This window comes from Cebidichthys violaceus, unplaced genomic scaffold (genome assembly GCF_023349555.1).
Source record: "Cebidichthys violaceus isolate CVI_PGR_0920_01 unplaced genomic scaffold, fCebVio1.0.p SCAF_6, whole genome shotgun sequence".
Classification (NCBI taxonomy): Eukaryota; Metazoa; Chordata; class Actinopteri; order Perciformes; family Stichaeidae; genus Cebidichthys; species Cebidichthys violaceus.
Window position 1 is genome coordinate 9,938,146 of NW_027176816.1, and position 23,273 is coordinate 9,961,418.

General features: G+C 42.2%; 1 protein-coding gene across 3 annotated transcripts in view; it reads left to right on the forward strand.

The window, feature by feature from the left end:
* ubr4 (ubiquitin protein ligase E3 component n-recognin 4) overlaps window positions 1–20,875 on the forward strand; it is a 52,626-nt gene extending 31,751 nt beyond the window's left edge. For 2 of the 3 annotated variants that reach the window (XM_068732702.1, XM_068732703.1), the window contains exons 55-105: window positions 99–210; window positions 1,492–1,622; window positions 1,927–2,104; window positions 2,612–2,716; window positions 3,154–3,291; window positions 3,547–3,715; window positions 3,847–4,051; window positions 4,127–4,240; window positions 4,519–4,752; window positions 4,841–4,990; window positions 5,093–5,320; window positions 5,426–5,504; window positions 5,621–5,857; window positions 6,020–6,188; window positions 6,621–6,765; window positions 7,147–7,232; window positions 7,336–7,423; window positions 7,752–7,945; window positions 8,034–8,273; window positions 8,382–8,520; window positions 8,685–8,810; window positions 9,143–9,271; window positions 9,357–9,706; window positions 10,051–10,141; window positions 10,313–10,397; window positions 10,671–10,798; window positions 10,915–11,044; window positions 11,163–11,323; window positions 11,501–11,610; window positions 11,795–11,936; window positions 12,253–12,334; window positions 12,524–12,697; window positions 12,810–12,931; window positions 13,032–13,229; window positions 13,402–13,482; window positions 14,019–14,106; window positions 14,292–14,419; window positions 14,648–14,755; window positions 14,941–15,057; window positions 15,193–15,383; window positions 15,588–15,761; window positions 15,883–15,982; window positions 16,113–16,331; window positions 16,505–16,618; window positions 16,872–17,014; window positions 17,134–17,259; window positions 17,413–17,607; window positions 17,772–17,996; window positions 18,709–18,799; window positions 19,028–19,190; window positions 19,404–20,875. In XM_068732702.1, the coding sequence (XP_068588803.1) occupies window positions 99–210; window positions 1,492–1,622; window positions 1,927–2,104; window positions 2,612–2,716; window positions 3,154–3,291; window positions 3,547–3,715; window positions 3,847–4,051; window positions 4,127–4,240; window positions 4,519–4,752; window positions 4,841–4,990; window positions 5,093–5,320; window positions 5,426–5,504; window positions 5,621–5,857; window positions 6,020–6,188; window positions 6,621–6,765; window positions 7,147–7,232; window positions 7,336–7,423; window positions 7,752–7,945; window positions 8,034–8,273; window positions 8,382–8,520; window positions 8,685–8,810; window positions 9,143–9,271; window positions 9,357–9,706; window positions 10,051–10,141; window positions 10,313–10,397; window positions 10,671–10,798; window positions 10,915–11,044; window positions 11,163–11,323; window positions 11,501–11,610; window positions 11,795–11,936; window positions 12,253–12,334; window positions 12,524–12,697; window positions 12,810–12,931; window positions 13,032–13,229; window positions 13,402–13,482; window positions 14,019–14,106; window positions 14,292–14,419; window positions 14,648–14,755; window positions 14,941–15,057; window positions 15,193–15,383; window positions 15,588–15,761; window positions 15,883–15,982; window positions 16,113–16,331; window positions 16,505–16,618; window positions 16,872–17,014; window positions 17,134–17,259; window positions 17,413–17,607; window positions 17,772–17,996; window positions 18,709–18,799; window positions 19,028–19,190; window positions 19,404–19,468 (7,497 nt within the window). In that variant the 3' untranslated portion in view covers window positions 19,469–20,875. The remainder of the gene's footprint in view (window positions 1–98; window positions 211–1,491; window positions 1,623–1,926; window positions 2,105–2,611; window positions 2,717–3,153; window positions 3,292–3,546; window positions 3,716–3,846; window positions 4,052–4,126; window positions 4,241–4,518; window positions 4,753–4,840; window positions 4,991–5,092; window positions 5,321–5,425; window positions 5,505–5,620; window positions 5,858–6,019; window positions 6,189–6,620; window positions 6,766–7,146; window positions 7,233–7,335; window positions 7,424–7,751; window positions 7,946–8,033; window positions 8,274–8,381; window positions 8,521–8,684; window positions 8,811–9,142; window positions 9,272–9,356; window positions 9,707–10,050; window positions 10,142–10,312; window positions 10,398–10,670; window positions 10,799–10,914; window positions 11,045–11,162; window positions 11,324–11,500; window positions 11,611–11,794; window positions 11,937–12,252; window positions 12,335–12,523; window positions 12,698–12,809; window positions 12,932–13,031; window positions 13,230–13,401; window positions 13,483–14,018; window positions 14,107–14,291; window positions 14,420–14,647; window positions 14,756–14,940; window positions 15,058–15,192; window positions 15,384–15,587; window positions 15,762–15,882; window positions 15,983–16,112; window positions 16,332–16,504; window positions 16,619–16,871; window positions 17,015–17,133; window positions 17,260–17,412; window positions 17,608–17,771; window positions 17,997–18,708; window positions 18,800–19,027; window positions 19,191–19,403) is intronic. The other variant, XM_068732705.1, reaches the window with a different exon arrangement.
* Window positions 20,876–23,273: the final 2,398 nt, after the last annotated feature.

Below are 23,273 nucleotides of genomic sequence, written 5' to 3' on the forward strand. Positions count from 1 at the left end.
ACTTATATTGATCACTAGGAACTGTTACATGGAATACTGTATTTAAGAGCAGTACAGACAGACTTTAGGTAACCGTTCTGAATTTAATCTGATTTCAGGACACAGCTGTGAGCTTTGCATGTAAGCAGGCTCTGATCCGAGTGCTTCGACCAAGAAACAAACGGCGACATGTGACCCTTCCATCTCCCCCACGCTCCAACACGCCTATGGGTACATTTTCACAAGCTTTTCCTATAAAGCCCCTGTTTGTATACTGTATGTTACTTGGGTATTAAAACTTATGATTTGTTATTAGGGGTGTAACGATACACGTATTCGTATTAAACCTTTCAGTACGGGGCTCACGGTTCGGTACGCATTACGAACCGAACAATACGTTTGAATAATATTAAATTGCTTTTGTAAAATAAGATATAGCTGAAATTGGTGGAGCTACTGCGCTCAAACATGGCAACCTACCCGACGTAACGTGATGTCCTTTTCCTGATTCGCCACGCTCCTATCACGTGACCGGATGTTCACAAACAACAACAGCATTGATTACCGATCAATTACCAGGTTAATTCAACATGGAGAACTGATAACAGGTGTTGCTGACCGTGTTGTCTTTACTAGCAGCTGTTCAGCTTTCAGTTAAAGTCTGCATGTCTGCGGAGGAAACAGCTGTTAATGGAGCGATTAGTGAGCTTCGTGTCCAGCGGAGGTATCAGACCTACGAAGCGGCTGTCTGAAGTAACGGTTAGCGGCTTTAGGGAGGACAGACAAAACGGAGGACTTTCCTTTTGTTATTAATGTTTATTTTGTTCTGTACAACAAGTTAACACACATAAACTATAAAGGAACAAAACATGGATTGCTCTCCAGTACGACAGAGACTTCAGACTTCAGCAGAGCTATGAGTGAGAACAGAAACAACGACACTGAGGGAACGAGTGAGAGACGAGTGTTGACCACATTTATGGACCTATAATCTAGTAAACCTTTGTCTGTAAGTGTTGATATTAAAGTAAATATGAGGTGAGAGAGAGAGAGATCCGCAGCGCTGTAACTAAGTCTGAAAAATAAAACTTCTAAAACTTTCCAGGAAATGTGTCAGTTTGAGTTTATAGAGGAAGATTTTAGAGAAGATCTTAAGTATCAAACACGACCTTTCATTATTAAAGACTACTTGAGAGTCTCACCAGAGAGGATTTGGCATTTGTGCTTTTTTGCTTTTTTGCTGTACTGAAAACGTACCGAACCGTGGCACCACTGTATCTTATTGAACCGAACCGAGAATGTTGTGAACCATTAGACCCCTATTTGTTATGGTTTGGTCTTACAAGGCATTAATACAGTTACAGTTTCAAAAGGTTTTTAGCATTCCGTGCACACTTTGTGTACGTAAAACCAACTGAATGTCTAAACAAATAATTAAAACCTCTGTTGAGGCTCCAATGACCACAAGTTGATTCAGTTCTGTTAAACTTGTTGGTTGATTTCTTTTATCAGGAGACAAGGATGATGATGATGATGACGATGCAGATGACAAAATGCAGTCATCAGTGCTGACTGGAGGAGAAGAGGGTAGACAGGAGAGTCAGGAGCAGAGTGAAGTGGACCATGGCGACTTTGAGATGGTGGTAAGCAAACAGGGCCAATTAGGTCTGTGGGTTATATCTGACATCACTTTATTGTTAACATTGTAAGAGGGAACTGGTGCTGGTCGAGCAATCCTCTGCACTCCTCACACAAAAATAATAAATCATTTGATGTATAAGATAATATACCTGATCTGAATGATCCTGCTTTTAGTCCACAATGATGAACCAGATAATAAACATGGTTTAGTTATGTTTTAGCTTGATTTCTCAACAACACAAACAAGATCAGCCACTGATTGTGAAAACGATGCATGTTACACATTTTGTTTTTCTGTCTCTTCAGTCAGAGTCCATGGTCCTTGAGACAGCAGAGAATGTCAACAATGGAAATCCATCTCCTCTGGAGGCTCTGCTGGCTGGAGCCGAAGGTTTCCCCCCCATGCTGGACATCCCTCCCGATGCAGATGATGAAACTATGGTTGAGCTGGCCATTGCCCTCAGCCTTCAGCAGGATCAACAAGGTAAGTTGCTAGAAAAGAAATGAAGCAATCATTCTGTGGTAAGCGAGCCTGGGAGTCCCACTCGACATTTAGACGCTGTTATGAAAGACTCCTCAACTGTCTAGAAACAAGTTGTTTAAACCTAAAAACCTGGCTTAAGGACAACAGGGAAGCATTGAGCAGTTAATAGGGATTGTGTGAGTTAATACCACCAACACAATTAACACATTTCATTTTAGCAAACAAATAACCATTACTATAGCTCTAACACTTGTCACAAAAGTGAAACTTGCAGGTATTGAAACGCTCCTACAACTGAATAAAAAACACATTAGTTAATCTTATTGTCATGAACATGAAGTGTAGTGTTTCACCCTTTTTATAAATCAACCAATTTTGGCATTAGGTCATTGTTTACCTCAAATAATTGACCAAATCTTTATCAGGTGAAGCATCACTTTAGGAGATCAATATTTTTGCGCTGCTAATGTAGTATATAACGTAGTACATATCTTTTCACATTTTTAGGTAGTAGCAGCAGTGCCCTTGGCCTTCAGAGCCTTGGCCTGTCTGGCCAGGCCCCAAGCTCCTCTTCACTGGATGCTGGCACCCTTTCAGACACCACCGCATCAGGTAAAAAAAGTGTGTGATCAGCAGGAAGCTTGGTTTTTATATCTGCAAGGTCACAGTGGCTAGTAAATTAAAAAATATATATATATATTTTTTTTCTATTAATTTTTCCAAAATTGTACAATGTGTGTTTTGTGACCATTGATAATATTCCACCTTGAGGCTCATGATCTAATCTGTGGCACATCCTGTGGTCTTAGTTCAGTATTTTAGAATTCAAACAGTTGTTTATCCTCACGTTAAGACTTGTTCGCTCTTGTAGGTAGTATTTATATATTGTAACGCCCCAATAGGTTCTACGCGAGAAACAAACATTAATGGCAGTTTGAAGTGCATTGAATGTACTGCATGCTTTGCACATTGTTGGTGCACAAGTCAAACTATAATCATTTCTATATAATATAATATAATGACTGTTACATTTATTGCTATGATTTCAGCCCCAGCATCAGACGATGAGGGCAGCACAGCTGCCACTGACGGCTCCACGCTGCGAACCTCCCCAGCGGAGCATGGCGGCAGTGTGGGCTCAGAGAGTGGAGGCTCTGCCATCGACTCTGTAGCGGGGGAGCACAGTGGTGGGTGATTTCAGAACACAATCAAATGTGATATACTATTTTTTGTGTGCCATCTTGATATTAACAATGTTATGCATGCTATAGGGTTATAACCTATGATGTTACTCATTAACCTGCATTTATAATTTTGAGGTGTCGGTCATTTTAAGAAGCACATATTGCTTTTTCATTTAAAACATAAAAACGTAACACTTACTCTATATATTACCATGTTTCCCGTTTGGTTAGTTGCAGTTTATGAATGTGTGTGTACAGTGTCAGGACGCAGTAGTGCATATGGGGACACAACAGTGGAGGGCCACCCTGCGGGTCCAGGCAGTGTGAGCTCCAGCACCGGAGCGATCAGCACCACCACAGCCCAGCAGGAAGGCGAAGGCTCAGAGGGAGAGGGAGAGACCGAGGGAGACATCCACACAAGCAACAGGTCAGACATCCCGAATGCCAAGTATGAGTTTATATCAAGTCCATATGAAGTTTATGCTCTGCTGACAACAAACATCTGCCTAAAAAAAAATACCATATTGTCAATAAATGTTTTTTCTTTTCTTTTTTTAGGCTACACATGGTTCGTCTAATGCTACTGGAGCGCTTGCTTCAGCACCTTTCTCAGCTCCATAATGTCGGTGGAGTCCAAGCCATCCCTTACATGCAGGTTATCCTCATGTTAACCTCTGACCTCGATGGCGAGGATGAAAAGGATAAGGGGGCCTTGGATGACCTCCTGTCACAGCTCATTGCTGAGCTTTGCATGCACAAGAAGGTAACCACAGTCTCCTTGTGATGGATCTGACTTAGTGTGTCTTTGTTTTACTTAATCCATGTTATTCCTCTGCAGGACGTTTCTAAGAAAAATGAGCGTAGCGCCATCAATGAAGTTCACCTGGTCATCATGAGACTGCTCAGCGTCTTCATGTCTCGAACCAAGTCTGGTTCCAAATCCTCCTCTGAGGTACTTGCTCTTTCTTTTCTTAATGCAGTTCTCACCGATTTCACTAAAGGCTGTCAGTTAAATGTCTATTTGAATACAGTAATGCATAAAAAAAATGTAGGAGGCACCTTATTCAAATGTGTTAAAACTTAAAACAAGTAGACCACCAAAATTAGGTCAAAGCCACTTCACACACCCATAGAAGGTACTTCACTTATAATTTTCTATGTGACTGAATTTCTAAATGGACAGCTTTTTACTTCAAAACTAAGTTGCGTGTATATTGTACTACATGGTAGGTGCACCCTCTTTCTCTCTTCCAGTCTTCCTCGCTCATTTCCAACGCCACAGCGACCGCCTTGCTCAGCCTCGGTGCTATCGACTACTGTCTCCACGTGCTCAAATCGCTCCTGGAGTTCTGGAAGAGCCAACAGGGCGAAGAAGAGCCTGCGACCACCAGCCAGCTCCTCCGCCCACACACAGCCTCCTCTCCTCCAGACATGAGCCCGTTCTTCCTGCGGCAATATGTCAAGGTAACGGATCTTTATCTGAAAAACTTGAGAAAGTTATTTTTGCAAAAGGAATATTAATGTGTGCTGACTCTGTTGTTCCCACCTTTAGGGACACGCTGCGGATGTGTTTGAAGCCTATTCCCAGCTATTGACTGAAATGGTGCTCCGGCTGCCGTATCAGATCAAGAAGATTGCTGACACCAACCCACGTATCCCACCGCCTGTCTTTGACCATTCCTGGTTCTACTATCTGTCTGAGGTAAGGGTTCATGAATTATTTATTTGATTTTCCTTTTCAACCTCTGTCTACACAAAATACATGGATACAACCCCCTTAATTTTGTCTCCCTTTTCTCCTCAGTATCTGATGATTCAACAGACACCATTCGTCAGGAGACAGGTCAGAAAGCTGTTGTTGTTTATCTGCGGCTCAAAGGAAAAATATCGTCAGCTGCGGGATCTGCACACTCTCGACTCCCACATGCGCAGCATCAAAAAGCTCCTGGAGGAGCAGGGCATCTTCCTCCGAGCTGGTGTGGTCACTGCCACATCTGGCTCAGCTCTACAGTATGACACACTCATCAACCTGGTGAGTGTCCTCTGAACATCACCGTCATTAGGACTACTCATACAGAGGATTGAGATTTTTTTTTAACTTTCTGTGCTTAAGTTTAACTTGCTTCTCTTGGTGCAGATGGAGCATCTGAAAGCTTGTGCTGAAATTGCCACTCAGAGGACGATCAACTGGCAGAAGTTCTGCATGAAGGATGACTGTAAGTTGTGTCAGATCACCTTTTGACTGGAAACAAACCTTTAAGGTTTAGTCGTAGGTTTTAACTAGTTTGTGTCTCTTTTCCCTCTTTTTTAACTGTTTCCCTTCTCTGTCCAGCTGTGTTGTACTTCCTGCTCCAGGTCAGCTTCCTAGTGGATGAGGGAGTTTCCCCAGTACTTTTGCAACTGCTGTCCTGTGCCCTGTGTGGCAGTAAGGTGCTGGCCAACTCTTCCTCCTCCTCATTCTCGGGAGGAGGCTCCAGTAGTGCTGGACAGGCAGGAGCTTCTCAGTCCTCTCAGAGCAAGTCCTCCAGTAAAAAGAGCAAAAAAGAGGACAAAGAGAAAGACAAAGAGGGTGAGGCAACAACACTCTTTCTCAAACTTCATTCTAGTTCTTCTTGTTTAACATACATTAAATGCTGGAATATGCTTCACCACCCAATGAACCTGCACTGTATATTTCAATATCAAAAATGGATAGTAGATTTTTTACTGTTTCTTTTTGGACTGACAACAGGTGATGGAGTTGGCAGCCAGGAGGATCAGCTGTGTATGGCTTTGGTCAGTCAGCTTAACAAGTTTGCAGACAAGGAGACACTGATCCAGTTCTTGCGTTGCTTCCTGCTGGAGTCAAACTCATCTGCTGTGCGCTGGCAAGCCCACTGCTTGGCACTTCATATCTACAGGTACAAAGATACCTAACACATTGAGACAATGACAGAATATTTAGTCCCAAACTCAAAACGAACCGAGTTTACACAAGACAGCCTCTTTAAATGCTTCCTTTTTAAATTTAGACTGCCTCAACCACATACCAATGTGACTTGAGTTATAGCACCCATGAAGGAAAGCATAAATACATAACATTACGATCATTTAGCAGACGCTTTTATCCAAAGCAACTTACAATTCAGTATCTATCTACACACCGTAGACGCAGCTACGGGAGCAATTTTGGGGTTAAGTGTCTTGCTCAAGGACACATTGACATGAGGAGGAGCCGGGGATCGTACCGCCGACCCTCTGATTGAAAGGCGGCCCTGCTCTCCACTTAGCCACGGTCAACTTACATTACTTAATGGTGAAATTCCATCCTTGACGTGTGAATCTCTCCATAGGAATTCCAGTAAATCTCAGCAGGAGCTGCTGCTGGAACTGACTTGGGCCATCTGGCCCGAGCTGCCTGCGTATGGCCGCAAAGCTGCCCAGTTTGTCGACCTTCTTGGATACTTCTCACTCAAAACCCCTCAGACAGAGAAAAAGGTCTGTTTGAAGCCCTCACAAGCTATGGCTGTACTCATTTTTAGTAAAGTTAATGTCATGAATGAGTCCTTGCATGGCTACGTGGTCTCTTCCTATTTGTCCCAATAATTGTTTTATGCATTTGACAGAACATTGTTTGGCTATGCTTTAATGTATCTGGGCTATCTTGCTTAAAATACGATAATTTGACACAGGAATGCCGAGACTTTTCATAATTAATGATTCTTAATGAATCTTTGGGTTAAGAGTCCATTATGTATCGCTCAGAGTTCTTATCCTCGATATCTAAGCCTATTTATCATTCAGCAAAACAGAGATATGGCAATGAGAATGCTGCAAAGTGTGTAAAATAGTTTGAAATGTTTCTGTTTTTTGTTCCAGCTGAAGGAGTATTCCCAGAAAGCTGTGGAGATCCTGAGGGCACAGAACCATATCCTGACGAATCACCCCAACTCCAACATCTACAAGTAGGTCTACACAAACAAGCGACCTCGTCATAAGGAGAATGCAATTTCAAATAGAGGACATCGCTTGCATACAAATGTAATGATTCAATGTTTTCTCCTGCAGCACTCTGTCTGGTTTAGTGGAGTTTGATGGATTCTTTCTGGAGAGTGACCCCTGCTTAGTGTGCAACAATCCAGAAGTTCCCTTCTCAGTATGTGCAACACAACTTCACTAAATAGACACAACCTCTAGCCATAAAGTACACAAGATGTTTAGCTGATACATTTCCAGCGCAAGATTTACACATTTGTAAACCACATTAACGATGGTTTGTTTTGGGTTTGTAATTCAACAGCTAATACACGGTGTGACAGGCTTAAGATGCTTGCATGTATATCTATACTACTATTATGTATAAACAAACCATGGCGAACTACAAATATGCAGACAGAACAAGGACAAGTCACGAGAATACTCGCCATAGAGCCTTTGTCACAGTCTACTATTGTTTCAAACATTGTCTTGTGTTTGTCCTCCAGAATATAAAACTTTCATCGATCAAAGTGGACACCCGTTACACCACAACACAGCAGGTTGTCAAGCTTATTGGCAGCCACACCATCAGCAAAGTCACAGTGAAGATTGGTGACCTCAAACGCACCAAAATGGTCCGCACCATCAACCTCTACTACAACAACAGGACTGTTCAGGCTATTGTGGAGCTGAAGAACAAGTACGTTCAAAGTTTAGTTACTAGCTGCAGTTTCTCACTCTCACTTGACCGCATGAAGTAAAAGCTTTCACCTTAACTGTGTTTTTAGGCCTGCTCGTTGGCACAAAGCTAAGAAAGTTCAGCTGACTCCGGGACAAACCGAGGTGAAGATCGACCTTCCTTTACCCATCGTCGCATCCAACCTGATGATCGAGTTCTCCGATTTTTACGAGAACTACCAGGCCTCCACTGAGACGCTGCAGTGCCCACGCTGCAGTGCCTCTGTGCCGGCCAACCCTGGTGTGTGTGGCAACTGCGGTGAGAATGTGTATCAGTGCCACAAGTGCAGGTGAGCAACACGTTTCCTCTGCAGGTTGGGAAAAATCGAGGAAAGTGTGGAAATGATTGGAGACTCTGAAGTTGATTGTATTTTAAATTGGTGGTCGTCGTCTATTAGGTCTATCAACTACGATGAAAAAGACCCCTTCCTGTGCAACGCCTGTGGCTTCTGCAAATATGCCAGATTTGACTTCATGCTATATGCCAAACCTTGCTGTGCTGTGGATCCCATTGAGAATGAGGAGGACAGGAAAAAGGTAAGCAGCCACTCTTGTGTGACTAGGAAGGGGATTGCCATTTAAAAAAATATCAGCTTGCATAGCAAATCAAGTTTTGTCCTTATTTTTTGCTGAGGAAGTAGATCTGCATCACTATCCTTCACTCTGCATCTCTAAATCTTTAATATATTATTTTCCTGCAGGCTGTGACCAATATCAACACCCTGCTGGACAAAGCGGACCGGGTCTACCACCAGCTGATGGGCCACCGGCCTCAGTTGGAGAGCCTTCTGTCTAAAGTCAACGAGGCCGCACCAGAGAAACCACAGGTCAGACACAAGAGTGGCCTGAACAGTAATATTTATGAGTCGTAATTGAGGCATGAGTAATGTGAAGGCCTCTCTGATCATATTTGCTGTTAACTGAAATGTATGTGGTGCACAGTTTCTACTGAAAGACATTGATTGCAGCTGACCAACAGTATTTAGCTGGCAGTAATACTTCATGTTCTTTTCGTTAATCCCTCTAGCAGAACTGCCAAAGGTGTGACCTCAGCTCATCGTAGTAGTAACAGTATTTTTGTAGACGTGTGTACTTTGGAAATGTTGATTGAAGCCTGGTTTTTGTGCTATAATGTTCTCTTTTCCTGTGTTGCCCTTAGGATGACACTGGAGCGGGTGCAGGACTTGGTGCGTCCTCTGCTAATGTGAACAGATACATTCAGCAGCTGGCTCAAGAATACAGCGGAGACTGCAAGACGTCATTTGACGAACTGTCCAAGATTATACAGGTTAGAGAGGAAAAGTCGTTAATTCTTCTAGTAACTACATTTGTTCCCTGCTCACACATAACACTGCCCTCTCTTGTTGTTACAGAAAGTGCTTGCATCACGGAAAGAGCTCCTGGAGTATGATCTGCAGCAGCGAGAGGCTGCTACCAAGTCGTCCCGCAGCAGCAGCAGCCACCAGCCCACCTTCACCGCCAGTCAGTACCGCGCTCTCTCCGTGCTGGGCTGTGGACACACCTCTTCAAACAAGTGCTACGGCTGTGCCTCGGCTGTCACGGGTCATTGTATCACACTGCTTCGCGCGCTGGCCACTAACCCAGCTCTCCGGCAGATCCTGGTCCTCCAGGGTCTCATCCGTGAACTGTTTGAGTATAACCTGCGGCGAGGTACAGCGGCCATGAGGGAGGAGGTGCGCCAAGTGGTCTGTCTCCTCACCAGGTTTGTCCCTCCCCCGTCTTGTGGTTAAGTAGAAGAGTTCAGTAAAAGTTGATACATTTCCAAAACTTGAACTCTGTGGCTAAAGCGTAGCACGAAACTACAGGGTCGTTGTAGCCTTTAGGGAAGTCTCATTATCAGTGTCCTTGACAGACATTTCTCTTCCTCAAGGAACTTTTGTTATATGCATAACTTTAAGTTCTAATGCACAGTAAGATGTCGGAATGATAGCATACACTGTACATTAATTCTTTGCTTTTTACATTTAACTGTATATGTACAGTGTATTGCAGTGGTAATTAAATATCACTCTGTCTCTTGTTTCCTCCCATATTGTCTTGCTTCAGAGATCATCCTGAGGCCACCCAACAGATGAACGACCTCATTATTGCCAAAGTGTCCGCTGCCCTCAAAGGCCACTGGGCCAATCCTGACCTGGTATGTCCTCTTACACGTCCTACTGGGATCGCAAGAGATTGTGACACAAGCATTGGGATTCTGTCAAAACATTACATTTTTATTTAAACAGCAGAGCTCCTGAATTTACTGGTTTAACTTTGTTTAAGAATTTCACATTTTGATATGAAGGTGTCTTTGTGTTTTCAACAGGTTAGTAATCTGCAGTATGAAATGCTGCTGCTGACAGACTCTATTTCAAAAGAGGGAGGATGCTGGGAGTTACGATTGCGTTGTGGTAAGCCTGATTTCCCTAACTCATCCACTCCAACAGTTTTAGACTATCAGTCTGTGGGGACTAGTTACTTGGAGAGTTTCTTATGCCTTTTTCAGATTCCTGTCTTTGGCTTTAAGTCCTTGTGTGTATTGTTGCAATTCTGTATATGATATTGGTCTAGTTAACAAACAATATGGTGCATCACAATACATCCTGTACATTAGGTTAGGGAAGTCGTTATGACTGGTCATCGTTAGTTTTGTATCTAATGGCATTGTATTTTTCTCCTGCTAGCCCTCAGTCTCTTCCTCATGTCAGTCAATATAAAGACGCCTGTCGTGGTGGAGAACATCACTCTCATGTGCCTGAGAATCCTGCAAAAACTGATCAAACCCCCGGCTCCCACTAGCAAGAAGAACAAGGTAAATGTGATAATATTATAGTATTATAATAATATTACAAATGCAGTGTCTGTCAGTTATCACTTGTCTGTATCACGTTCCCTAACACAACAGTATATGTTTTCTTTTGGTTATAGGATGCGGCTATTGAGTCCCTGACCACAGTCAGGCCCTACAGTAATGAAATCCATGCCCAGGCCCAACTCTGGCTCAAGAAGGACCCCAAAGCATCTTATGAGGCCTGGAAAAAGTGTCTCCCAGCGAGATGTGAGCACTGAGTCTTAACCAATACACATTATAGAGATGGTTCTCGTATTGATTTTCAGTGAAATAATGTAATGTCGTGATGATAAGCTTTTCACTGTTGTTTGTCTGATAACCACAGGTCAGGAAGCTGTGTCAAAGCCTCAGGGGAAAACTGAGTTGCGTAGGCAGTACCTGTTGGAGAAGTATGTTTGGAAGTGGAAGCAGTTCATGAGGTCCAGAAAAGGTGACGGGCTCTTCCCTCGCTTGCTCAAACTGAGCCACAACAACTGGCTGCGGCAGGTAAATTGTTTTTGAAAAATACTTTTATTCGTTTTAGAATTGCATATCTTTAGTTTTTAATCAAATCAGGAGTCGGTAATCATTTTAAAATTGAGAAAATGTGATACGTCTTATAGCTAAAGTTATTTTACAAACTTGTTAAATTCATATTTTTGACTGAAGTTGTATTTATTGCAGGTCCTTTTCACACCAGCCACTCAAGCAGCCAGACAGGCAGCTTGCACTATTGTGGAGGCCCTAACCACAATCCCCAGCCGCAAGCAACAGGTCCTGGACCTGCTCACCAGGTATGAGCCTCAGACAGAAAAACTGTTAAAATATTCAACAAATATCAAGAAAAGAAAATTGTGGTCTGGAAACTCAAAGTAGGTTAGAGCACTTTGGTGTAAAATGACTGTGTGTGTGTGTGTGTGTGTGTGTGTGTGTGTGTGTGTGTGTGTGTGTGTGTGTGTGTGTGTGTGTGTGTGTCAGTTATCTGGATGAGCTGAGTGTAGCTGGAGAGTGTGCGGTGGAGTACCTGGGTCTGTACCAGAAGTTGATCAAGCCGACACACTGGAAGGTTTACCTGGCGGCCCGTGGAGTCCTGCCCTACATCGGTAACCTGATCACTAAGGTAATGGCCCCAAAGTTCAAAACAATATGAATTTTTAATAACATCAAATGTAGTAATATCTGTATGTTCCACTGGTTTCCTTAAATATATAAAAAAGTTACATGCAGTGAAATAAACTAACTTCTTTAATTTCAAGGACATCATATTGTGTTTTTTGTGCTTTTCATGACATCAACTGTTTGACATCTATACTGTCATCAAATATGAGAGTAGAGGTATCCATATGTCTAAATCATACTTGATGCAAATAACACTGGAACATTTTTCAATTGAAATTTCTATTCTCTGTTTAATTTTGTGTTGTTGTAATGTTCAGGAAATCGCCAACCTCCTGTCTCTGGAGGAGGCGACACTGAGCACAGACTTACAACAAGGCTACGCCCTCAAGAGCTTGACTGGTCAGTTTCAGTTTGTCTGAACATGAAATTACAAAGTACTGCAGGGTTTAGATGAGACTTTCAACGTCATTAGAATAAATAATAGATGATTTTTATACCACAAATTAACTTCACGCTGATTAGTTTTGGAATGTTTTTGCCTTTTTCTTGAATATTTAAATGATTTGTATGCGTTCCGTTCCACTGCAGGATTGCTCTCTTCTTTCGTGGAGGTGGAGTCCATTAAGCGGCATTTCAAAAGTAGGTTGGTTGGCACAGTGCTGAACGGCTACTTGTGTCTGAGGAAACTAGTGGTGCAGCGCACTAAGCTCATCGATGAGACTCAGGACATGCTGCTGGAGATGCTGGAAGACATGACAACAGGTCTGTACCGATTCAAGTTCAACAGACGTGATTATCTAACATGTCACCACTTGTGGTTCCACTGCTCCAATCAGTCGGGAAGAAATTGTAAATCTTGTTATGCTGTTCATAGGTACTGAGTCTGAAACCAAAGCCTTCATGGCAGTGTGCATAGAGACTGCAAAACGGTACAACCTGGATGACTACAGGACACCTGTGTTCATCTTTGAGAGACTGTGCAGCATCATCTACCCTGTGAGTTCCCTTTACCCCGCTGCATTTCAGTTAGAAAAGTCCTTCAGAATAATGTGAATGTGTCTTCATCTGGCGCGTTTGTTTCATCCTCTGTATTTAGGAGGAGAACGAGGTGACAGAGTTCTTTGTCACCTTGGAAAAGGATCCTCAGCAGGAGGACTTCCTGCAGGGCCGCATGCCAGGAAACCCGTACAGCAGCAATGAGCCCGGCATCGGCCCCCTAATGAGGGACATCAAGAACAAAATCTGCCAAGACTGCGACCTGGTGGCGCTTCTTGAAGATGACAGTGGCATGGAGGTAAAATGTGCATTTTAGTCATTTTACAAATATATATTTTTATTAAACTTCCATCCACTGCATATTTATTGTTGTGATACCTGTTCTCATCAAATTCTCAATGGTTTCTCATTGAAATCTAAAAGCTGACTAGTTGCAAGACATTTTGTTGATGCCTCTCTGTTTTCCTCAGCTTCTGGTAAACAATAAAATCATTAGCTTGGATCTGTCAGTGGGTGAGGTCTACAAGAAGGTCTGGTGCCCTGCAAATGAGGTAAGAGTCCTCGTGAGTTTGACAGTGAATGTTTGATTAAGAGCATTTTGAATTGTGCAGATTGTCATTAAAGTTCCAGTGAAAGTAAAGTTAAAACATCTTTAGCTTCTGTTATGATTTCAAATGTTTGATGATCAAACCACACTTAACCATTAGAGTGTCATAGTAGATAACAGAGTAACATGGAGAGTGATTGGAAGAGATGTGTGTTCTCTATCGCTCTTCATATTGCTCTGTTAACTACTACGATACGTTAATTTCCCTTTCATCTGTCTGGTCCTACTCTTGCATCTAACAACAGGTGAGGGAGGTGTGAGTGTGGAGCCTTCAGTCTTTTGTAGCTCCGTATCGTGCTAAACTCTAAGCCCCCCCATTTTTAGCAGTCGCATTTCACTTTGAAATACATCCCAGTACAGAAGCTAAAGATGCTCAAACTTCCGTTTCACTGGGATGTTAAATGCTTACAGCTCTCGTAATAGCTGTGTAATAAGTTCATTACTGTTAGTCATAGAGCTTGCTGGCTTTTTTTCTCCAAGGGTGAGCCAATGAGAATCATCTATCGAATGAGAGGTCTGCTGGGAGATGCCACTGAGGAGTTCATAGAGTCACTGGACTCAACCACAGGTTAGATTTACAATTAATGTACACTATTGTTGTCCTAGATATCGCATATATTAATGCTGTTTTACCAGTGTGTAAGCAGCAGCCTCAAGGACCTGCTCTTTGCCACCACAAGGGCAGAAAATGAATGCTTAATGTCTCACCGCAATTGAGGATTATTATTGTTTTTTAATCTCACCATATAACAGATGAAGAGGAGGATGATGAGGAGGTGTACAAGATGGCAGGAGTCATGGCACAGTGTGGAGGACTGGAGTGTATGCTCAGCCGCCTCTCTGGAATTAAAGATTTTAAACAAGGAAGACATCTTCTCACTGTAAGTCCTTTACATCAAAAGATTCATCTTTGTTTGCTTTCCGACCTTCAAAGCATATTGAAACATGTTTTTAAATTTCAACTGTCAAATATAAAGTATGAATATAATTTGTTTTACTTTGGGAAGTCTTTTCCGACAGCAGGAGAAACGCAGCAATCCCTTGTGCAGCTCCATAAAAACCACCAGTGGAGCTGCAGAGTGACACGTGTTCATCTGTCTCACTTACAGGTTTTGCTGAAGTTGTTCAGTTATTGTGTAAAGGTGAAGATCAACAGGCAGCAGCTGGTCAAACCGGAAATGAACACACTCAACGTCATGCTTGGAACTCTGAACCTGGTGAGAGTCGCATTGACTTTGTACTATTGTGTTGTGTAGTCTGATTAGTGGGGAGGAGGGTGATTCCGGTGCAATTTCGTTAATCAAATTTAAATTGTAGTGCAATGCGAGGCTTTTATATTAGAGTTTATCAGTTACTTTCAGTGTTATAAGAAACTCCATTTTATTGTCCATTTCCCCCTTAGGCTTTAGTGGCAGAACAGGAGAGTAAGGACAGTGGTGGAGCCTCCATTGCGGAGCAGGTTCTGAGCATCATGGAGATCATTCTGGACGAAGCCAATGCTGAGATTTCAGAGGACAAGGTAAGCATCTAAACCAGGTTCAGCCGTCTGAGTAAAGAACAAACAGACAAGCGTTTGACATCATCGTAATAGTATCAAAACCTGTAAATATTCTTTCTTGTAACTGTAAATCAAACTCTGGTTTGTCTTTTGCAGGGTAACCTGCTGCTGACGGGAGACAAAGATCAGCTGGTTATGTTGTTGGACCAGATCAACACTCCGTTTGTGCGCTCCAACCCCAGCGTGCTGCAGGGTCTGCTGCGCATCATCCCGTACCTGTCCTTTGGTGAACTGGAGAAGATGAGGATCCTGGTGGAACGTTTCAAACCATGTTGCAGCTTTGACAAGTGGGCATCACTCAGCTTCTACGTACAAATATAAACACATTTTTTAAACTGTTGGATAGAAACTTTTACAGCTAGAGACAAAAGAGTTACATTATCATTTCAGATACATTTGTGCCACTTTGACAACCACACCTCTTCCGAGAGTGTTTTGGGGTTTTACAGTTTATGACGAAATAGAATTGACCGCTGGCTTTGTTTCCTCAGGTACGACGAGGAGCACAGTGCAGACGACAAAGTGTTTTTGGATTGCTTCTGCAAAATCGCCGCTGGGATCAAAAATAACATCAACGGCCATCAGCTGAAAGATCTTATTCTCCAGAAAGGAATCACGCAGAGTGCACTGGACTACATGAAGAAACATATCCCCAATGCCAAAAAGTAGGTCTTCTTACATCTCCCATGCTCCCAGAGATAGTCTATTAATACCTTTGATATAGTTAAATATATAGGTGCTGAATTGACTAAGCCATTTTCTTCTGGTTCTGCACTCTCTCATCAGTCTGGATGCAGATGTCTGGAAGAAGTTCCTCTCCAGACCAGCTCTACCCTTCATTCTCAGATTGCTTCGTGGTTTGGCAACCCAGCATCCCCCCACACAGGTACTAAACATTATATATGTTAATATTATATTGTTAATGTTCCCATGTATGGAGGAGGGAGCATGAGAAAGCTATTTAAACCCGTTAGACACAGCTAACGTGACTGGTTGTCGTCTTGTCTTCTGTCCAGGTGCTGATAGGCACAGATTCAATAACCAACTTGCATAAGCTGGAGCAGGTATCCAGTGATGAAGGGATCGGCACGCTGGCGGAAAACCTTCTGGAGGCGCTGAGGGAGCACAGTGACGTCAACCTGAAGATTGACGCGGCCCGCAGGGAGACCAGATCTGAGAAGAAGCGCATGGCTATGGCCATGAGACAGAAGGCCCTGGGAACACTGGGCATGACGGTACTCCAGTCCTCTTTTATCCAACTTTTTTTCTCCATTTAGTCTTTCTTCACTTTTGTTTAAGTGGTGTTCATTTGTATCTCTACCTCTCTAGCTCTACTGTCACTTTGCTTCATTAACACAGTCCAGTGTTATATCGTTGTTGGGTTTTAATTTATGTGTTTAACTTTCAGACCAATGAGAAGGGTCAGGTGGTGACCAAGACCTCGCTGTTGAAGCAAATGGAGGAGCTGATAGAGGAGCCGGGCTTGACCTGCTGTATCTGTAGAGAAGGTTACAAGTTCCAGGTACACATTCATTTATTATTGGAAATATTTCTTTCGAAAGGATTAAATTATTATTATAGTTTCAGCTGCCACTGTAGGCAGACAAAATGATATACCTGCTAGCGTTCTGAATCCCTGAGTACTAAGTAAGACAATCATTACAGTCATTTCTTTTCTTTTTTTTTTTTTTTTTTTTTAAACATTAACAATCTTCTAGTATAATGAATTATGGTGTTTTGAATTAACATTTTGGTCTTTGTCTCTTTTGTCTTAGCCAACCAAAGTCTTGGGTATTTACACTTTCACGAAGCGTGTGGCCTTGGAGGACTTTGAAAACAAGCCGAGGAAGCAGCAGGGCTACAGCACTGTGTCGCACTTTAACATAGTCCACTATGACTGCCATCTGGCAGCTGTCAGGTAGCACCAATACCATCATGCACCTGCTGATGTTTAGCATGCCATTTAATAATGTCGTTGGGGTAATCTCACTTTTCATTTAATCTAATGTTTTTGTTTTCCTTTTTTCCCCGGGGCAGGCTGGCTCGTGGGCGAGAGGAGTGGGAGAGTGCTGCTCTCCAGAACGCCAACACCAAATGTAACGGGCTGCTTCCTGTGTGGGGGCCACATGTGCCAGAATCAGCCTTCGCTACTTGCTTAGCAAGGTAGGATCACACATCAGCACACTCGAGGGGTTTCACAGTATCATCAACTATCAAAACCAACACGTAGACGCTGAAGCAAACACGCAGACAAACGTTGCTTTGTGTGGCTCACAGTAAATCATTCCCACCTGGATTTCTCTCTGGCGCACACAGGCACAACACATATCTGCAGGAGTGCACGGGCCAGCGGGAGCCAACGTACCAACTCAACATCCATGACACCAAACTGCTGTTCCTCCGCTTTGCTACCGAACAATCGTTCAGCGTGGACACAGGAGGAGGAGGACGAGAGAGCAACATCCACCTCATCCCCTACATCATCCACACTGTGCTCTACGTCCTCAACACGTAACAACCTTTTTGATGTCAAATATGTCTGACCACGGAAATTGAATTAAATTATCTGTACCAATGCCCAAACCATACCACACAAACCATAAGTCAGTGTATTTGACCAACATTCAGCTGTTATAGTTGATGTATTTCCCTCCTCGTCTCACTTGTCAACACAGTACAAGGGCTACGTCCCGGGAGGAGAAGAACCTGCAGAGTTTCCAGGAGCAACCATGTGAAAAGTGGGTGGAGAGCTCGTACGAGGTTGAAGGGCCGCACTATTTCACCATCTTGGCCATGCACATCATGCCGCCTGAGCGCTGGAGGAGTTCACGTTTATACTTCCTACGAAGGCTCCTGGTCAACGCACATGCCCGTAAGGTCTCGGCAGTCTGCACCAACAAGTATGACACTAAACTTCTTTTATTCTTCCTCTTTGTTCTGCTACTACCATATTAGTGAAATCCCTTCAGTTTAGATCAAGTTGGGAATTGGAAACATCAAATAATCAGTTTGATCAATAAGTTTAAGGATGGCAAGTAAATGCAATGATAAAACCAGTTTTGAGTTTGTGGAAAGCAGACCTGAGTTAATAAAAACATACAAGATGTGGTTTAGCGTCTTGTATGTTTCAATCGATTCATCTAAGAATCAAGATTCTTCTAAGGTTCTGAGAAATAAAAAGCCAGCTAGCTTAAACCTTCCAATTTATTTATGTGACATGCAGCATTTTTTTTTGTGTATAACTTGAAGTTATTCTCAAAGTCACTGAGAATTGAGAAATACTAAAAGCTAAAAAAGTATTTATTTGTGCATGAATTCTTTTTTTCCCCCCTTTTTGTGATTACATTACTGCAATCAATTGAAATAACATTTTCCAGTATAAGAACTAATCTTATTTACACTATACTTTGCTTTCATGCTATATTTTGAACTGGAGTACATCCTGAAATTAGCCCCCCTACGTAATGACTCGAGAATCTATTTAGAATTTTGAAGTGTGAGATACTTAAAGAGTAACGCCCCTAATGCTCTCCACTGTATTTAGGATTTTAATATGAAATTGAAAATACAATTTATCTCTAACTTCATCCTCTTTTTCACTTTCATCATCAGACTCACAGATAAAGCACCAAAGGAATATGCAGTCTATCGCTCGCCTCTTCTCTTCTGGGCTCTGGTGGATCTCGTCTACGACATGTTCAGGGTAAATGTGTTACACTTTCAGAGCTCCTGGCCATGTTGATGCCACAAACACAAACATAACATTTTGGTTTGGATGCTATGAACAACTGGGCACTGATCAGTGTTAGTCTTTTCTTTGTTATATCGGTAAAGTTGCATGTTTTTACCAATGAATCAATGTTGACAGTGACAGCAGAGACAGAGCTGAATGTTGTCTTCACTTCTCTTCTTCTTCTCTTTGGCCGTACAGAAAGTGGCCACCAGCAACACAGAGGGGGGGTGGTCCTTCTCGCTAGCAGAATATGTGCGTCACAACGACATGCCCATCTACGAGGCCTCAGAGCGCGTGCTCAGGGCCTTCCAGGATGAACTCATGCCAGCTGAGTCCTTGTCAGAGTTCTGTGATGTTGTAGGTCAGTAAACATGCGTACATTCCTGGTTAACAATTATTATCAAAATCTGAATTCATTTTTAATTGGGACAAATCTGCAGTGAGCCAACTGGTTGAACTGGGATGGTCTCTGATGCAGCTTGTTAACTCCTGACATTTAAGTTCTTGCCTGGTGTCAGTTCTGAACTGTGATGTGAATGTTATGAAGATACTTGACTTCACTTTTCTCTTCCAGGTCTTCTCTCTGAAATCGCAGACCCAGACCTCTTCCTGCAGGATTTGTTGAACTCTTTGCCCTGATGGCCAACCTCAACCCTCACCCCTCCAACACACAACAGCCCTGCACATACAGTTGGAACACCTACCAACTGAAAGAAGGAAAAGATTTTCTCTTTTTACACACACACATACACACACACACACACACACACACACACACACACACACACACACACACACACACACACACACACACACACACACAGCCTCTTACTCACCTCCCTCCCCCTTATGACATCTTCAAATTAACTTTAAGCTGAAACTATGTGTATTCTAAAAAAGAAAATCATCCACTTTTGGCAACGTCTCTAACGTTTAACACAATATCACAATGCTGTTGTTAAACTGCACTAAAGCAGAATTTACACGTTGCCCCTCTGATTCAGATCGCTTCAGTCCAGAGTCGTTGACTGATGATTGAAACCAGAGACATTTTGTTCATTTCCTGGTTCACAGCTGTTATCGCCAACAAACATGAAGCTTCGCCATTGTTCTGTCTTTTAAGGACATCACAGATTGCCACAGAATGGCGGGCTGAGAAAAAAAAAAAAAGAGTTGTTTGTTTGATGGGAATAACAAGGGAATTCTGTTTTAGCTTGGAAACTTTTTCGGCTTTCAAACCCCCCCCCCCCCCCCCCCCCCAATATTGGGCTGCAATGTTAAGGTAACTAAAAATGTTTAACCACGTGTTAAGAGTGGCATTTGATTTTATCTTGTTTTCATTATTGTTTGTTTGATTTAAGTTTGGTTTTGGTTCGGCTTTTTAAAATAACATGGTTTCAGTGTCACATGGTTGCCGGCTAAGCTGCCCTTTTGTTCGGGGCTCTTGCTGTTTGGTCTGTAGTTTCTAACTGGAATTTGAGTGGACAGAAAAAGAAAAAGTTTTTTGATTTTGTGTGTATGTGTCAGGTTTCTTTTATCATCCTCTGAAGCAAAATGGTGAAAAGAACAATGACTAAAAGTTAGTTTTATTTTTTTCCCATAAAGCTCTGCCTTTGTGACAAAGTGAACTTAAGACTTGTGAAAGAACCCATCTGTTGCAACGAAATATCAGACCTGTCTAAATTCATAATAAAACAGACCTACATTATATCCTTAAAACACTTTTTTCTTTGACTGTTTTTCTCGTTCACTTTGTTGTCCTCCCCAGCAGTTTCTTTATTTCTCGGGCCAACACTCTTGTGTCGATCCCCAGAACAGATTTCTGGAAATCAGAGTCCTGCTGAGTTTTATCCTCGGCGATTGACTTTAAACGTACAGACCGTTGAGAAGGCGTCCCTGTCCTCCAGAACTGAATGCATGGTGTGGAGTTCACATAGTGTATTGTTAATACTCCTAATCCCGCTGCTACAATGTTCAACTGTTGCTGAATGTCTGCTTTTTGAATTTAGCCTATGATTAATAAAGCCGTTATAATTCCAAATGTGATTCAGGGTAACCTCTTCTGTTCCAGCCTCTGTTTACACAAATGTGCTGTTCTACACCAAAACAGCACATTTGTTTTCAACTGGGAGAAGGCAGGAGTTTTGGTAGAAAAGAGTTATTGGAAAATGAATGATGGCTGAATTCTATTTAGCTCGCTGTCTTGACACACTGGAACAATTGAATTGTTAATTAATAGTACATTACATTACAGTCATTTAGCAGACTATATCCAAACTTTATCCAAAGCGACTTACAATTCAGTATCTATCTACACACTGTAGACGCAGCTACGGGAGCAATTTTGGGGTTAAGTGTCTTGCTCAAGGATCCTCACAGGATTTCTGCATGTGATTCTTTTTTTATCAGGGAATGTTTCCACAGACACCCACTTTGTAATACTGCAAATGCGAATTCATCAGTGCCATAGGCTCGATCACTGTAGTGACGATGAAAATCTTTGAGATATTACTTTAGGTGTGTACCAGTTTATATCAGATTTTTATTTCACTAAGAAACCGCTGCAGTTAATTATTTTAGGATTTCTCTAAATAAACACTATCTGTCTTAATTAGAAAATGCTTTGCCTTTTGAATATCTCGTGTTTCCCCACGATATGATCCTTGAGCAAGGCACTTGTGTCACAGGTTCCAGCTAAATCTACACTCTACATAGGACTACACACCTGGGTTGCCAACAGTCTGATCACATTCATCCAAAAACCCTATATCCTTTATCCTACACCCTAACATCCTACTGTGGCTCTGCTCTTTCACACCAGCTCAAGAAAATAAAAAAATAAAAATCTGTATGACTTTTGGGTTAACTATGATAATAGAACCCTCAATCTGTAGACTACCTCTGAGGTGTTAAGTCCAGAGAAAAAGCTGTTGCAGGTACAGTTGTAAAATGGCCACTAGAGGGCGATTTTCATTAAGACACTGATAATGTGAGAGATGACAATTGTAACTCCCTGTAAACCGATAGAAACTCTTATACTAACCGAACTGAACAAATTCATTTTTAGATTTTCATTTGAAAATGTTTAGTCAAAATAATCTACCGTCATTATTAGTTTTAGGAAAACATTACTTTATTCTTAACTTGCATATGAAGCACATATTGCACATCTCACTTATGACATCACTTAACACAATGTAAAAACATTTACAAAACAAAGTATGCATTGGCATACACATTCTCCCTTTATAAAAAGGCTTTAAAAATGGCTTTAGTTAAAAAAAAAAAACACCTGGCAACGTGGTCTTTAGGTGACCAGTTTCAAGGAGTATTAAGGCTTAAGGCACAAAATGCCATTTTAAGGCCAATTTGTGGACCAATAACATCACAGTGTATATGATATACAGCTCCCATCTTTTCCACTTTCTGTGGAGTGAAAGCACCCAACAGAAAACAAGATTTAAAGTCCTTTTCCATCTGAAGAATGTTTTCCATTTGGAGATTCTCCTTCACAATGTTCATTACGACAAAGCTTGTAGAGACACACACACATGTTGTTCTTGTGTGTGTCCGCTTGTTACTGGCAGCACAGCGGTGCCACGTCCTCAGCAGGTGAGGGGAACAGCCGCATGGCCTCTCTGGAGGATTTGGTGTAACCGTTGTGGAAAATCAAGGCCTTTTTCACTGTGAAGAAGGAGACTGTCTTGTCCCACACATCGGCGCTGGACACCCCAGTGATGAGTTGGCTCTCCACTGCTGAGCGGAGCCTCACTGCTCTGTCTGTGCACTTCCTCTCCAAAACCACCATCTTACAAATGCTGAGGAGAAAAAGGGAGAAAATAGATTAATGCTGAATGCACAGAAAAGACACCAGATTTAAATGTAGCTGTTAACAGAAATCCTGAACTATAAGAGCAATTTAAAGGCTTGCTTCTGCTGCTGCCCTCATACAAAGGAGGTGAATGGAGTCTCACCTTTCATTGATTGTCAATCAGCAACTGTCTTCCCAGAATTAGTGTTAGTTTGGATAGTCCACAGACCTTCCATTAATTGGAAACACTCTCCAAAAAAAAAAAAAGGTTGTTGGTGTGGTTTCTCATCAGACATCCACCTCCATTGTCTTGGGTGCAAGACAATGAGTTTTAGATTTCTGAGTGACAGAAATCTAAAAAACTGGCAAAATAGAGGTAATTTGGGTGAATTTACCCCAACAGTCAAATTCCTGAATCAAGAATCATGGTCCTGATAACGTTACAAAACCAAACTACCAAATCATCACTATGACCTTAAATGAGACAGAAGTTTTAAAAAAATAGTCAAATGAACTTCTTCTACATATGAGTTTTCTCCATTTGAGCTTACGTTGTGTGCTGGTCCCTCATGGTGAGTCAGTTGGCGTCCAGTCAGTCCAGGCCTGTGTCGGCTGCAAGAGGCGGTTATGATT